This window comes from Haliaeetus leucocephalus, unplaced genomic scaffold (assembly GCF_000737465.1).
Source record: "Haliaeetus leucocephalus isolate CR32 unplaced genomic scaffold, Haliaeetus_leucocephalus-4.0 Scaffold933, whole genome shotgun sequence".
Taxonomy (NCBI): Eukaryota; Metazoa; Chordata; class Aves; order Accipitriformes; family Accipitridae; genus Haliaeetus; species Haliaeetus leucocephalus.
Window position 1 is genome coordinate 235,737 of NW_010973369.1, and position 16,576 is coordinate 252,312.

Below are 16,576 nucleotides of genomic sequence, written 5' to 3' on the forward strand. Positions count from 1 at the left end.
TAGTTACATCCAAACACCTGGTAATAGTTTCAACTCAAAAATGAATTGTTTAATTATCCATCTGATGGTACAATATTTATTTATAGGAAAATTACATGACAACCTTTTTCTACTTTTGAACTTACCATGGCAATGAATCTTCCAATAAATCGGAAGTATTTCAGATGGTCTGGATTAATATAAGAGGCTGGGTTTATCTGTAAGCAGTAGTTATCTTTCCCTGCATATTCAAACAGGCAATACATTGGGTTCAAAACTTCATGTGACAATAGAAAGAACCATTCCCTGGAATCACACAAACAATAAACACACATTTCAAAATAAATTCAATTAGAAATTACTTTAGCTAACTCATGTTGACTTAGGAACTTGTTGGCACATGGGTAGCCAATCTGACTTCTTTACCAGAAAGTATGCTAGACCAAACTGAAACCAAGTTGAAACTAACAAACTACGAATGAATGTACAAAGTTACAATGACATACAATTGTCAGTGGTTTGGATAAAAACCACCCTTATCTAAATAAGCAGATTAAAAGTCTACCACTGATTTAAACATTAGGGTTTTAGGGACTGCTAATTAATATATGCACTCAGTTACATTCCAGTGAAGACTTTTGACGTGAAAGTAGATTTCTATTCACTTTTTCAATAAACCTCCACTTTGATATTAATGGTTGTACCAAAGGTTTACTGTAGTTCAGTAAACTGTGCATCTATAATGACTGAGACGATTAAAGTAATTCCTAATGTGAATGGAAAATAATTTTACACAATTTTAAGACATGCATACATCTTAAAGAACTGTCTTCCTCAGATATTCCGAGGAAAGATAAGGAATAAACTTCACTAATATTTTGAAAGCACTGCAGTTGAAGTATCTACTTTGGGGAAGTCTTCACACCAATAACTTGCAGAAAAAGATATTATTTGCCATTTCAGTTTAGTTTACCTTGCAACACCTCCATAATCTAAGCCTTCTTCACCAGGAAAAATAACCCATAAGCGTCTCCGTAGATCCTGAGAGCTGAAGCTCATTATCTTAGTAAAAGAAGAACAATCAATTCTTTTTAAGAAAACAGCTATAAGCACTGGCTAGACTTGCTACTATTTGCTATCAAGCAATATAGCAATTAATAATTCAGACCATAAGATGAACTATGAGTACATGAAGTACCTGCTTACGGGATGTTCAGGGAATCTGAAGCATTACTGCAAACCTATTTCCATAGATTAAAAAGTCAAAGATGCAAGAGAAAAGGAAATAATAATTGTGAAATTAAAGACTCAGGATACTTAGGCCAGCAACCTGTCTATAAGGATATGACAGAAATCCAGCCAATAAATAATGGGCCCAAAGTGAGTCAATACAGTATTTGTTAAATACTATACTGAATGGCATCCCAGTTACAAGTAATGAAGAGACATGATCAAGGACTCAAAGAAATAAATTAGAAACAAAACAATAATAAACCTTTTTTTTTTTTCCCTTCATTTTATAGCTTCATCTCCTAAAGAGGATAATAAAAATCTAGCTGGTTTGTTGCTTATTTTTTAAAAGTTAGGAAGAATCTTAAATGCTAAGAAACTTTACTGATGCTGGTTTTAATACAATGACCAAATTTGTAATTATGCTGATTTGGTCAACTGTTGTAGGTTTACATAAAAAAATTTCACATAGCACTTTTGTGTTTCCAAGAACCTTAAGTTTTTGTTTGCAGCGAGAGGCACAGAATTTGGATCAAGATTTGCACTTTCAAATCTCTCCTAGATGTCTGTAGTAATCATCACCAAAAAATTTGTAACCCCAACAGGTATCTGCAAATGATCAATGACTAACAAGTATAAAAAACTTAACTCAGGTCTTTGCAATTATGTCATCTAAATTATTGATAAGGCACCCTGTGTTCCTAAGGAAACCTAGGTTTGCTGATATTTACATAATTACATAATCTCTCTCTTGATTCTTTACAGTACAGTATAATTTTATTACCTCTACGGTTACCGTAAAAGGACCAAGTGCAATTTTAGAAATAAGGCTGGAGCTAACTTTCAGTTACAGGATTTATTTTGTCCCCTTCTAACCCTTTCTATTTGAAGACATCATTGTTCCAAAAGAAAAGACTAGCCAGCTGCACTATTTGTTGCTTCTGCTAAGCCACTTTATAGTAATTTGAACAAGAAAGCATTAATCCTTATTTAGGAATATATTTGTCTCAAAACATACTATTCTATTTGTTCAAATTTCCTGGCTTGACACATCTGTGATAATTCCTACAAGAAATGAAGCCTGAAGACATATAGGAAGATAAAAAACAATTCAGCTAGGGACAGAGGAAGCTAAAAGTTCCTATATTCTTAGATAAGGTATGCATTTTCTTAAGTTACTTTTGAGTCAGAAAAATACAGAAGTGTCCAAGAGGAGTATCTGCCAAGAGGAATTGTTCCATGCACTTCCAAGCCTGTCTCTATGTATCTTACTAGACTGACAAAGAGCTGCTTTTGGCTTCAATTTAACGAGCAATGGGAGTGATTTATTGCCACAATGAACATTCAAAAGTAATAGTAAAATTCAAAAGCATTTAAAAATATTGTATAGGAACAAATTTTAACCATGGTTTAGGTCTACAGACATTAATAGGCATTTTGCTACTAATAATCTAAATAGAATTAATACTTTTGTTTTCTTTTAACCATTTCATTACTCATTTAAGGACCCATAACACCCAGACCGAGATCAACTTAATATATTTTGGTACATAGCCCATGCTTATATAACACAGTTAGGAAAAATGTGCCAACAAACATAAGCACAACACGAAAACTTCCTGAGAATGAGGAGCTGCTCTGCCACAGCACTCCCCTCAAAATTAACTCAGATTTTAATTTTTTTTCCTTTCCTCAGAATTCTTTAACAAAATAACCTTCTCTGTCAGATGAATCAGCCTTTAGAGACAGAACTTCACAGTTTAGCATGATCTTTTAATATTGTTCTGATTTCAGCTGAGATAGAGTTAATTTTCTTTCTAGTGGCTGGTACAGTGTTTTGGATTTAGTGTGAGAACAATGTTGATAAAACACTGATGTTTTAGTTAGGATAAGCACTACTTAGCAACAAGTCAAGGATTTTTCAGTTTCCCATGCTCTGCCAGCAAGCAAGTGCACAAGAAGCTGGGAGGGAGCACGGCCAGGACAGGTGACCTGAACTAGCCAAAGGGATATTCCATATCATAGAATGTCATGCTCAGCATATAAACTGGGGGGGGGGGGGGGGGTGTTGGCTGGGAGGCATGGATTACTGCTCAGGCATTGGTCAGTGGGTGGTGAGCAACTGCATTCTGCATCACTTGTCTCTTCTTGGGTTTTATTTCTCTTTTTTCAAAAATATTCCTATTGTTAGTATTTTCTATTTTATTATTATATATTATATTATTATTATATTTTACTTTAGTTACTAAACTGTTCTTAACCCATGAATTTTTCTTTTTTTTTTTTTCTTCTCAATTCTCTCCCCCATCCCACTGGCAGGGAGGAGTGAGCGAGCAGCTGCATGATGCTTAGTTGCTGGCTGGGCTTAAACCACAACAAATATGTAAGTATGAATGTATCCTAACTATTAAACTAGTATTTTTTTTTTAAGACTCAGTTAAAATAACATTAGCAAGACATCAAAGGGTCAAGAATGACATGTGACAATAAATTTAATCAACTCAACTTTTCATGCCCACTACCAACATGTTTTAATACAATACCTGTTGAAATGAGTCCTCAAATAATGTTTTTCTGCTCACTGTAATCTTTATGTGTTGTGGCATTGCCAGTTGCTGAAATGAAATTTTTCAGAGGTGAAGTGTACAATCACTTAAAAGTTTCTAATACTGAGTTTGGACTGTTAAAAGTTGTATATATTGTTTGAAGAGGTACAGCTGAATTTCACTAATCCATATAAACCAAAACCAGTAATCAAGATATTTAAATCGTAATTTACTCCAAGAACAAATTGCTTCCAATATTGATATCTACAGTGAGGTATACATGCCTCCAGATCCTCCTTAGAACAGGTTCAAATACTGTACTCTTACAAGACATCAGAAAACATTAAGATCAATAACATATTCTAAGTCAGCAAGTCTTTCTACCCCAGAAGTTAATAAAAAATTAGAAAATTTAGGTTATTGTGCACAAAATTCAAAGTGAAAAATTAGGCTAATCTCTGCTATTTTTCAAAGGATAATTCATTGACTCTTGAAAACTGGAACATTTAAACCTAAGACTTTTTCCTAAACACCAAGTTATTTAATCTTTTGATATACATGGAATTTAGAGGACCAAGACTGACACACTGGAATTTGATATTATTTTAGAGCACGCTAACATGCAACACAGTACATTCTTCAATGTTTAGATATGCATGTTCTGTGTCAAACGCCCTGCATTTTCTTCTGGAGGTATGTATTTGTGCAGAAAGTAGATCTTGTATTAACTATAAAAACACCGTGCCTCCATATATTCCCTTATTAACAACAGAAAGAAAACACTATTCTGAAATGCACCACTTACAAAAAAAAAAGCAGCTAAACTGATGTTCTCCTTTACTCTAAAAAGTTCTAAAGCCATAGCTTACCTAGCGTTAAAGCTTACACAAGTTCATACAAGTCCTGTATTTACTTCCTCTTAATTTAACTCACCTTTAACCTTAAAGTAGTTTGATTACCTTTACTTGCAAGGCATTGAAGAGTTCATTTAAAGCATGTAAGCAAAACCCCAAAATGCAAACAAACACTCCCAAGAAATTAATCCGTACCTGACACCAGAATCTGAAATAATGGACCTTTGCCTTGAAATCGCGCACATAAGCTATCTGAGGTCCATTGTCTCTGGAACCAAAAGAAGAAGAAAAATGAATTTCAAAAGTGGTTTTGTAATTTAAGTAAAAACCTGCAAATGTATTAGTTATACAGTTGTATGGTTTAGTTGGCTATCTAGTTGGAAGATTCTTATTCACATTTTTTGATTTTGGGGTGTAATTTTCTTGTTTTTAAACTAAATCTTCCTTTGTCAATTGTGGAGTGCATACACAGTACTTTTTAAACAGGATCTGATTATTAACTGTAAAAAAGGTTCCAACAGTAAGGATGGGGTGACATTTGATTAATTTAAGTTGGGAGTTAAATCAGAATTTAACTCCATTCTGATTCCTAAAAATCAAAGAAAGAAAGGGTTGAGTGTACTTTTAAAAAGAAAGACTAGTAACTGGAAGGAAGGGATCTGGTCATCAACAGTACTGATGAAGCTCCTTCATTACCCACAGATCTTATATACTACTTGACAAGAAGGATTCTAAAGTGTTCAAAACACAGCCTTCTTCAGGGACAGTTATCAGTGGATGAAAAAAGCTAGAAAATTAAGAAGCATTACTACATGTCAAACTTTCTGCATAAAAAAATGTACAAAGAGAAAAAAACTTTTAAAAATGATGCATGCTAACCTTCATTTTTGAAAACTTAGTATAATGTTAAAAACACTTACAGAGCAGACTTGCCCGTGCGAGGATCTATATATGTAGTGGTTCTCCTATTGTGATCCACAAAGTATGGAATACCATCCACAGTAAATCGCATTTCCCAGCCTTCTGGTAAGGGTTTCTCATTTAATTGACTATGGATACAAGAAAATATAGGGTAACTGATCAACTAAATACATTGTCAGTTGATAAATACCTGAGACAGTAAAAATTTTGGCAGATCTAGAAAAACTATGGATTGAGAAACTTTCCATTCAATATTTATTCTGCCTTTTTTTCCTCTTAAATTTTCATGTCAGCTCTCAATTAGACCAAAATGACTGTTTAAATAAATATTAGCTCATTTGGTTGCACTACCTGGAATAATGGCAAATAGAGACTTAAGGGAAAAATATAAGCAAGGTTTATCGATGCTTCCTCCACTTATACAACAGAATTTTATCTTCTAACTATTAGATCTTTACTCAAAAACTGATATAATTTTAATAAGTAGCTTTTGGTACCTCATGTATAATCACAGCAGCCAAAAAAGAGCTTCAGAATGACAAAAATACAAGAAAATGCAAATACTGATCTTGTATGATTTTTCAACAACTTCCAACTCCATTTTGGTATAAACAAAAATGGATCTCAATATATTTGGAAGACCTGAGTAGTATCACTCCAAAGTGCTCTCAGAGTGACTTCCCTCCATACAACTACATTGTAAGACCATGTTTCTAATTGTGAAGCCAGCATGCTGGGTTATATAAAGAATTATAGTGTTCTCCACACAGTCAGCTGCTGCAGATGTGATTGGGATGGAAAAGTTGTCATCTCTGGCTACAGGTATTACCCCTCCACACATACTAGGCTATTCCCCTCTCCCTCCTCTTACTCCTTCTCTATGGAGGACAGATGAAGTTGCTTCACCAAATGGAAATTTTCAGCTCAGGAGGAGTTGTGATTGAATACCCTTCACCCTCAATTTCCTGCCTACATTCCCTACCTCAAAGAGTCAGAGTGACCAGAACCTGAAATAAACAGTACTCCATTACTTTTAGTAGTGCCTCAAATTCTCTTTCTGTCTTTTTTCTTTTCTCCCCTGCTTTTTTAAAAAGGCATGAGGAGGGGTGCTGCAGTTTTTCAAGTTTGCCTTCTTTGTCTTTTAGCTATTGACTGTCTAGGAAATAAATTCAGGATCCCCTGTGCTATCCCATCACTGTATGAAAGAAATCCCTCCCTCCCCCAATGATAAAAATGTTTATACATGCGCGTCTTATTTATAAAAAGAGTAGGAGCTGTTCTGGGGAATGAACTTATTGCTGTTGACCAAGACTTTCCCAGTAATTGTACTCTTACTAAGTAATATTTTGACAGTTTCCATTTTGGCTAGTACCTTTTAATATTTTAACAGAATTTTGTGTAGGACAGTCCACGTTTCAGCTGTGGGCAGCATTTCCTAGGTCTCAGTCTCACTACTTTGTTACATTTTAATTCCAGACTTACATGAAGCTCCAACTGATTTCTTACCCCTGGCTCCTGGGATCTTCCCACTGAGTGATTCGTGTATTGTGATTGACAAAATACACTCTGCCATTGCTGTCAGTTCTCTTTTCTGAAAAGATGCAAAAGGAAAAAAAATTAAACACCTCCTTAATGTATTGCTGAGACTACATCAAATAAAATAAATTCATAAAATCAATCAACAGACCCTGCCACAGCCTCTGCCAATTTCTCTGTACTTCCTTTGACTCAACATCTTTTCACTTTCATTGACATTATTCCTTAACTGGCTATTCACAAACAGGAACCTTTCTTAATACTACTGACTGCTAATAGTCATACGAAACTGCACCATCACCTACCCTCAGTGAAAAGCTGCACTTGATGGTATTCATAGGTAAATTCTTTGTATCTCAGTTCTTATCCTGAAAAGTTCAGCTACCTCCACCTGCACTGCTTATACCAACAATCCTGACCACAAGAGATATTCTGGGCATCATAACAACAATATAAACATTGGTGTGAAGGAAGTAGCTCATCACAGGAGATTTACCTTTACTAGATCTATTGGCCTACTGTTTGCACTTTTAAAAAAGGTTTTTCAGTATTTTTGAAAGTTAAAAATTTATATGGCTTAAAATATTGATGAAGTTGAAATTTCTGTCTTAAGATCCTTTACTATGCTATTTATTTTTCAGTTGTAAGAAAAATTAATTGGAAGAACGAAAAAATGTAAGCTGTTTTCTCCACAGAAAATTTCCAGCTGCTTCAATTATGGTTACATACCTTACAAGCAATATAGATGGTAAACACAAAACAGGTAACAGATGTATACACAAGGATCAAGAAAGTACAAGGGCTTCATATTCAAATTATGAGCAGGGAATAAAAAATGATCAATGTAGTTTCCAAGAAAATACATTTATATTTTCTCTCAGATAGTTTAGTGTCTGCCTGTGATTGAACAAAGCTTATGATAAATGCCCCCGCTTGGTCTTCTGTACCATTCTGCAGCTCTTTATGCAATTTTTATTTAGTGTTGCAAGAGAAATACGGAATATAGAATACAAATTTACAAAAACAGGCCAAAATCTGACTACCACAGGTAAAAAGCTTCAGTTTACAAGAGAAGTCTGGAAGTAGACACTTGTCTATGAGAGTTACACTGATAGCAGATTTCAACATGATGTGGCCACTCAGTTTTGTTGTTTCCTGGGCAATGTCAGCCTACAGAACTTTCTTTGAAATGTTATATATGTAATGCAACAAAGCACAAGTGTGGTGAACAACAATTTTATGGCATGAAATTGTATCAATACCAGAACTAAAAATCCAAACAGTTATGTTTGAAAAACAGATGAGCCAAAAACCCAGGACTAACTGCCAACTAATTACTTGCTTTAAAATTACACAATTCTGAGAACTTTGCCTATGTATCATGAAACTTGAATTCTTATATCTGCTTGACAGTCACACAAGAAATTACTTTTACACTTACATTTTTGTACACACGCCCTCCAATTATATTAATTGCAAATTTTTAACCCTGTAAAGTACAAAACCAAATTTATTACAGGGAGAGGGGCAAGTCAAGAAGTGGTTAGCTGTCATTATAAAATGCATTTTCAGATCAACAAAACTCTCCAAGAATTAGCTTGGAGAGAGAATTTGGCAGTCTGATTTAGAGGGGATTTGGAGTCTGATTTGGCAGGAACGGGATGGTGGCGGGGAAACCCGCCTAATGAAAGTGGTAAAAAGGGGATGACAGTGTGAAAGAAACTATTATGATAGTTACAGGGAGTAAACCAGAATACTTTATAGCTTCTAATCTACTTTGAAATCGCACATCCTTGTCAGGACTCTGTTTTAACAGCACATTTGATTAGATTTAATTTTAAAAGATTTTTAATCCAGATTTCCATTTTAAAAAACTAGCCTAGAACAGCTGACAAAATAATTTGCCAGAAGTATGCTTTAATGTTTAATTACATGGCATTACAAAACACTTTCAAGTCAGTCTTACCCCATCCATGTGGCAGAGGGCCAAGAGGATCAAACTCTTTGTTCTGTGTGGATGAAAAGTCCTGGTTCTGCAAGTCACACAAGCAAATGGTGCATTAATGACTTGTCATTTGCTTTCCAGATGTTCTACCATAGCAATCACAAATTACTGAAGTAAATGCATTTTTGTTAATGTTACATATAAGCAAAGATGCCAACAATTTATTTTTCTCCACAGAGAAGGCCTACTTTACAGACCTTGGCATGCTTAATTAACTACAGTGCCAAGAAAATAATTATTCTTTGTTTAGTGCCCCTGCCTACGCAGAAGGGAAATTAGTACAGCAGCACCCAAAACAATCAGAAAGCAAACCACTTCATTCCTGCATTCAGTACAGTTCTCCCTACCACCATTTATGAGGTCCATTTTTACTCTCTACACACATGGCAAATTTAGAACCTACACCATTCTTGATAAACTAGTAGCATGAGTTGGAGTCATCTGAAGACTACTATTCATCAGAGGTAAACAATGGATTTAAAATTCTGGAAGGATTATTTTCAATTTCCCTGCTTTCATAACATTCATTGTGCATATTTCATTTTACCCAAAGCAGAAATGTATGTCCTGTGAGATTATTTACCTTCCAGGTCTTTGGCCAAGCCAATACAAGACACAATACAAATAAACCAGCTTATTACTAAGCTGTAGGTTGTTTTGAACTAATGGCTTTTATCAATATAATACATCGAATTTTATCAAAGAACACCACCTATCCAGCTGACAAATAAAAACCATCACACTGCATGTGCTGCCTACAGTCACTGCAAGGACATGAACTGAGGTTACCAATTATTACTTCCTGCCATGCTACACACAAAAAGATACTATATTATCATAAAGAATAAACCATAACAAAGTCTGATATCTTTATGGAGAAAAGTCACACACAAGCATGCCCCAAACCCAAATACATATATACTTTCAATATGCAGAAGAGATACTAATAGGTTGAAAATTTGAAAAAGATGCCTCTCACTTAACCTTTAGTCATCATTATAGTCCTTACCCCATATATAAATCTCTGATTAAACTGCTGCATAGCTCCTTGAAGCTGACTGCGCTGAAGCTGCCACTGCTCATAATTCCGGACAGACTCTAATGTTGGTCTCTGCCACGTTGTTGTTCTAGTGAAGTGGTCGACATAATAAATTCTCCCCATGTTGTCAACTCGTCGCTCCCAGCTTTTAAAAAAATCACAAGCAACAGTTCTCAATAGCAGACAATTTTAAGGGCTCAGAAGCACTTTTAGGCGAACAGGCAGTATGTTGGAAGTGGATATAAAGCATGGTCTCATCGGCAGGCTTTTTTTTTCCTCCTTTTACCCTCCACTAAAACTATGTAAGAGCTAAAATAGTTTGAGAAGAATCACTTCTACTTTGTTGCGTATTATACCAAGTCAGACTCATTCCATTTACTGTACTTTTTTGAAATAGTTTTCAAGACCTACACAAACCACTGTTAATACTATACCGTCATTATTGCATTTATCCTGCCCAACCCAACTGCTTTCTCCTAAGAAGACAGTAGAAACCCTGGCAGTTTGGACTGTACAATGCAAGATTTCCTCACACTCTAATTTGGCAGAAAAGGAATGTGTGGGCATTGGGTTTTGGTTTGGTGTTTTGTTTTGGTTTTGTATTGGGGTTTTTTAATTATTTTCAGTTCATATGAAATCAGTACTATTTACAAAACTTGAATGAAAACCCTGCTGTTCTGAGTAAGTTTAAGTAATACACTAGTCAATCCTCTCAAAAAGTTAAAAATAAATTGAGTATGACAGGCGGGTTCCCTTTATGAGACTGTCTGCCAGTTTTTGTTCTTTAATACCAAGTTTTCTTTACTAACCCATGTTTTTACTTTGTAATTCTGTAGTGTGTGAACCACTTAAGTATGAATGAAGTGCAACAGAGTAATTCTTACATTTTTCTTACATTCCTTAAAAAATAAGAAACGTAGAACAAATGTGAACACCGCTTCCATGTAGAGACTAACATCACTGGCTGTTCTGATGCTAGCAGCTGGAAAAGCCTAATAACCAAAGCTGTTTATAAAAGTATAGTAAATTAGCAGCTGGGAACCCCGAGACAAGATCAAAGGACTGCAAACAGTAACCTCAGGATAAAGAGGTAACCAAGGGCATTCTTCCTCAAGCTCAATCCCAAAATACTTTTCTGTGGTTTTGGTTCTCTTTTACAGTTGGGGGTGTCTATTGTCTTTAACTTAAATCCATTTCTCAGTAAAGATGCACTTGCTTAATCTTTGACAGGAAATTCAGATTCTGTTATTTTTGACGTTCAACTCTTTTCCATACTATGTACATTTTTGCAGAACTCCTTAGAGATAACCTGGAGCAATTGTTTACACTGGGTTCTCATTTCTATTTACAAACATGCTTTCTAGCTTTAGTAAACTGTCAGTTAATTAGTTTCTGAAAAATCCAGACATATCCTAGACAATCCTGTAACTTAACGTGGCTCACCTTGGAGGAAGAGGCTCTGGCCGATCCCACGTCGTTCTTTTTTCAACATGATCTACATAGTATACTCGACCATGTTGGTCTACTCTTTGCTCCCAACTGAAAATAAAACAATATTTTTATCTTCCTCCAGATCAAACTACTCCAACCATTCATCTACAGTATAAAGATGAGAAATATTTTTTTTCATAAAATGCTTATTTCTAAATAAAATGCTTGAAAGTAACACTTGGTTCATGAGATGCACCAAAACGCTGTAGCATATACAATGGTTCAATGTTCCTATTAACAGTAATTCTGTGTCAACTAGAATACGAAAAACATTCTACATGACCACCTTCAGTTTCTGGGAAACTGAAGCTAAAATTCATGCCTATGCATACAATTTTAGCAAGCAATGAAGCAAAGTTTTGTATTCAAGCATATCAATAACCTGTTGAACAGAATAATCTGTAGAGCGTAATCCCCTTTTAGAGTAACATTAATTCAATTTAAATCCTTAAAACATGCAAATTTTGCACAGATCACATATATGCAGAGTTCATCATAAGGGCACTGGTCACATATTTTCTGCATATGCAGCATTTGGGATACTGACTTACCCTTGTATTTGCATCAAATGTAACATTGTGGGGGAAAAAAAGCATGCTGATTTGCCATTTCTGATGAAATCAAAATGGTAAAGCAACAACCGATGCTTTCAAGACTGCTTTTATATTTCACAGTTGTCCTGTGAGTAAGTGAGGTAATTCAGATCTCTCCTACCTTTTGGTTCAACTGCCTGCAAATTAAGGCAGATATTTCACCAATTACACCATTCACATTGGTAAGCTTTTGCTTTCCCTCACTCAGAGTCCAGAAACTTCAAGACATATTGCAGATTATGTACTGCAATAGCAGCTTTTCTTCTACTTATCTACAGCAATATTTTACTACCTGACTTCATTCTAGTTTGAAGACAGCAAGCTGCTGCACTATTTAAAACTTCTATGTTTCACTGACATGGGAATGTACGACAAGTATCAAAAATATCTGAAAGATTAATTCTTTTCTTGAATAAATCATGCTTGAAGGCCTACCAGACAAAACAGTTATGACAACCTCCAAATTAATATCAGGGCGGGGCGGTTGTTATGCAGCAAAAGGCAGATGTTATGAATGTTTTGTTACACCTACTGTAAGTAAAATAAAGTAAAACCAGAAAGGTCAGCACAAAAAAAGAAAAAAAGTCATTAAACTCGTACCCAGGTGGAAGAGGACCTTGACTGACTGTAGTAAGCGCCTGAGGTGGAGGATTTACTGGCTGGACTTGTCTGGATACTGGAGGTGTGGTGAGTGCAGCAGTTGCAGGAGCTGTTGTTGCAGCTGTTGCCCCCTCAGGGCTCTGTTCTGAAGATGTATTTGCAGCTGTACCTGCCAGTGATCCTGCACTGGCCCCATCACTTTCTGTGGATGTGGATGAAGGACCATTTACACTTGCTATGATGTCAGAGATATCAAAGACAGAAAAAAAAAGCCTTTAACTGATATTTATCACCAATCTATTTTAGAAGTTGTAAACCACAAAAGTAAACATGCAAGAACTGGTATTTCAAAGTGCACACATACAGCCACATTTTGCAGCTTACACAAGAACTAAAAAGCAATTTTGTCTCACTTTGTAAAAATGCTTTAATCCAAGAACTGCCATCAACAGCACAATTTTGGTATTTCTGATAGAATATATCATATTTACCAAAGCAAGTTGTCTGCATTCCATAAACACTAAACAATTATAAACAAAAAACTACCTTCTTGCATTGATGAGTTAATTATTTTCCATTTATTATTCAGAATAATGATTTAAGAGATAATAAGCACAAAATTTTCAAGAAGAGATTTGACATTGCATGGAAAGAAATTACCGGAATGGGAGGGGATACATACATTCTTTTAACATTTTCAGTTTTTTCTGAATGCCATTTGGTGGGTGGGATTAAAAGTTTATACCAGTCAGGCCTTGTTACTGAACTCCACTGGATTAATCTTTTAAAGTAATTACTGTACTGCAGTTTCACATCCAGACTCAGCATTTATCAATTGTAATAATGAGACTACTGAAACAGATTGCAGTGTATGGGCGTAAAGGAGTTACCCTAAAAACATCGACTAACTATTCAGGACTACTTGTCCTAAAGTTTTGTAGTTTTTAAATAATCACATAAAATTAAAAAAAATTATCCATTTCAGTGCAAAAGAGTAATGAATGTTTTAAGTGCGGCTATTTCACAGAATTTAACTAGAATTGTAGAAACAAATAACTAGTATTTCAAACCCTAATATTATCAACTTGAGACAGTTCTGAGTCCTTCACTAGATTTCATCTCAAGCCTCAAACTCAGTGGATCTCTTAGTGCAGTAGTAGCATTCATTTGCATTCTTTTGGTCCCAGCCCCACTGTATGTTGCAGTTATCTCTGCAATCATTACTTCGCAGACATTGAAGCAAGAAATTTCTAATAGGAACAATGATTAAACAACATGTACTGAATGCAAGCTTAAAAATAGTCCTTCAGAAGTTACATGCCAAAGAATTTACCATGAAAAAATGTAGTTAAAAATCAGCATCAGAAACAACAATGTTCATTCAAAGAGTGTGCAGCTTTGAAATGAATACCTGGCCCTAGAATACGTACCAGCTACTGAAGTGGGTCTGCGGGGAGTGGGTGGAGGTGGTCTAGAAGGCCTTGGAGGTCTAGAAGGTTTGCAGTTTCCATTTGTGAGTAATGGAGAATCACTGCCGTTAACAGTCTTGTTTTCATTGGGAGCAGCATCTTCACAGCCTTCAAGGCCATTTGAGTTAGTCCTTTTGCAGGAAAAGACAGAAAGGAGAACTGTTCTAATAGTCTATGGGTGACATCAAACTTTATGGAAGACACTAAAATGTAATACTTATGATTAGGTGAGACTCTTACATTCATAATAATTATAAAAACCTATACATCTGTATAAACATACTAACAGTTTATCTCCTGAGGTATATGAAACCTCAACTGATGAAAAGGTTGTGAAATAGATGTATATAACATCTGTCACTGAAATCTCCTCTCACCTCCCAACTCGATGCACCTGCCTTTAGGCCCAGGCTCTGGATGTTGCTGCTCAGCTATTTCCACCCATGAATTCCACTTGTCTCTAATGAGATGGGAAGCTGACTAACACCTGAGAACAGCCTGTGTGCATTTGCTCCACAGGGCTAGTGTATGCTCAGAACACACAGAATGCTTCAGATTTTTACAAAACTTAATTACGCATACACCAATTTCCCCCTAAACTCAATTCTGGAAAGGACTGGAGAATTTAGGACTAAGCATTAAGGTTTTGATGAACAGCTATGAATATAAGCTTCTCAACTTTACAAGAATTAACAAACCAAATAGAGTACTGACCCATCTCTACTGTTCAGTAATACCCAGCAATTTATTATTTTGATATATTTGTAGCTCCTTAAGCAGAGTTACAGGTATCTACATCTTTACTTCTAAAGCATTTTCTTTTCAGAATATGTTGAGCAAAATAAAAAGATTGTCAACTAAAACTCCAGTGGACTGACAGGTCAAGTACATAGGTCATCAGTAATAAAACCATAGGTTACTGGTTTCAGCCCAGTACCTCTAAATTACATTCCTTTAAATGTACACAAAATAAAGAACAGTAGGTAAGCCTAAGTAAATCAGAAGTCATAGAGGATCAAGTAGAATCATGTACATTTGACCTCAATATCATTGTCAAACACACTTTTGCTCTATAGCAGGTGTGGTGCACATAATTCATACCATACCACACCAACCCCAAAGTAAATCACTATGAAAGCATGTACAAATCATTAGTGATCTGAAAGTTGCAAGAGCTATAACCGAGGTTTTCCTCAGTCCCAGAAAGCATACTGCTGTTGTTTGAACATTAAAGTCAAAAGTGTAACCTTTTATCTTTAGTGTATTTGACCAGTTGGCTTAAGGTACAACAATACATATCAAAACACTATTACACACTAACACATTACTATAACAATAACCACTGCTAGACATATTCCAGATCATTTACATGATCCTCAAAATGGACCATTAATGAACACAAAACCCCCACTGGTTGGTACTAAAACCAAATCAGCTATTATTACTATTATTGTTATACTATCACATACTCAGGTATTCTGAATACCCAAGCATGGAAACATTCTTCTGAGCATGAAAAGGAAACAGAACAAAAAACCCCCAACATTCGTGGGAAGACTTCAGACAACATAGCTAAGAGAGTTACAATCTATTTAAAAAAACAGTGAAAATTAACTTGGCTACTCCAGGCGTCATCCGAGTGTTGTGCATTGTACAGATCCTTAAAATACTTGTACTGGGAACTAATTGAAGTGGTATGGTGCTCATTGCAGGTTAATCTACCATCAAGTATGGTCACACTTTTATCCTACCAAGCAGCAGGCAGGGTACATAATCCGGTATTGACTTTAAAACACTGCAACTGCTAGACAGCTCTTGGTATCTTCTTAATAAAGCTAAATATAATTCTGGTATCTCTATGCTATAAAGCAAAACAGTTTGAAAATAACCAGTGCCATTTATGCACCACTGGGATTTTTTTTTTTTTTTAATATTTTAATTTGGTTAATCACTGGGAGAAGGATGAGGAACATGAAGGGAAAAAACCCAAAAGATCAGTCAGGTATGGAGGCAAACTGATGCTAGAAGATGGGGCTCAGATTGAAAACAATTTAATATGTGAACATACAATGGTACAGTATTTTTGTTTAGGACATGCTCAGATCTTAACAGATGCTGTTGCAGGGCATGCTCAGAATTTTTTCAGTTGTCTCCTTTATAAAACATACAGTTCCTCTTTCAAAACTGCAAACACTAAAAGGCAGTATAAAAAAAAAGAAGAAAAAAATCTTACCGTGTATCATTCTTTACTTTGGAGCTATCATTCTGTGTAGGACCTTAAATACCATAAAGAAAAAGGCAACAGAAGTATAA

General features: G+C 35.4%; 1 protein-coding gene across 5 annotated transcripts in view; it reads right to left on the reverse strand.

The window, feature by feature from the left end:
* ITCH (itchy E3 ubiquitin protein ligase) overlaps positions 1–16,576 on the reverse strand; it is a 66,160-nt gene that overhangs the window by 12,617 nt on the left and 36,967 nt on the right. For all 5 annotated transcript variants that reach the window (XM_010584040.1, XM_010584041.1, XM_010584042.1 and 2 more), the window contains 12 exons: positions 16,497–16,539; positions 14,225–14,394; positions 12,795–13,029; positions 11,554–11,649; positions 10,081–10,255; positions 9,033–9,099; positions 7,037–7,121; positions 5,530–5,658; positions 4,805–4,877; positions 3,753–3,824; positions 953–1,041; positions 126–285 (listed from right to left, as the gene is read on the reverse strand). In XM_010584040.1, coding sequence (XP_010582342.1) covers positions 126–285; positions 953–1,041; positions 3,753–3,824; positions 4,805–4,877; positions 5,530–5,658; positions 7,037–7,121; positions 9,033–9,099; positions 10,081–10,255; positions 11,554–11,649; positions 12,795–13,029; positions 14,225–14,394; positions 16,497–16,539 — 1,394 coding nt within the window. The remainder of the gene's footprint in view (positions 1–125; positions 286–952; positions 1,042–3,752; positions 3,825–4,804; positions 4,878–5,529; positions 5,659–7,036; positions 7,122–9,032; positions 9,100–10,080; positions 10,256–11,553; positions 11,650–12,794; positions 13,030–14,224; positions 14,395–16,496; positions 16,540–16,576) is intronic.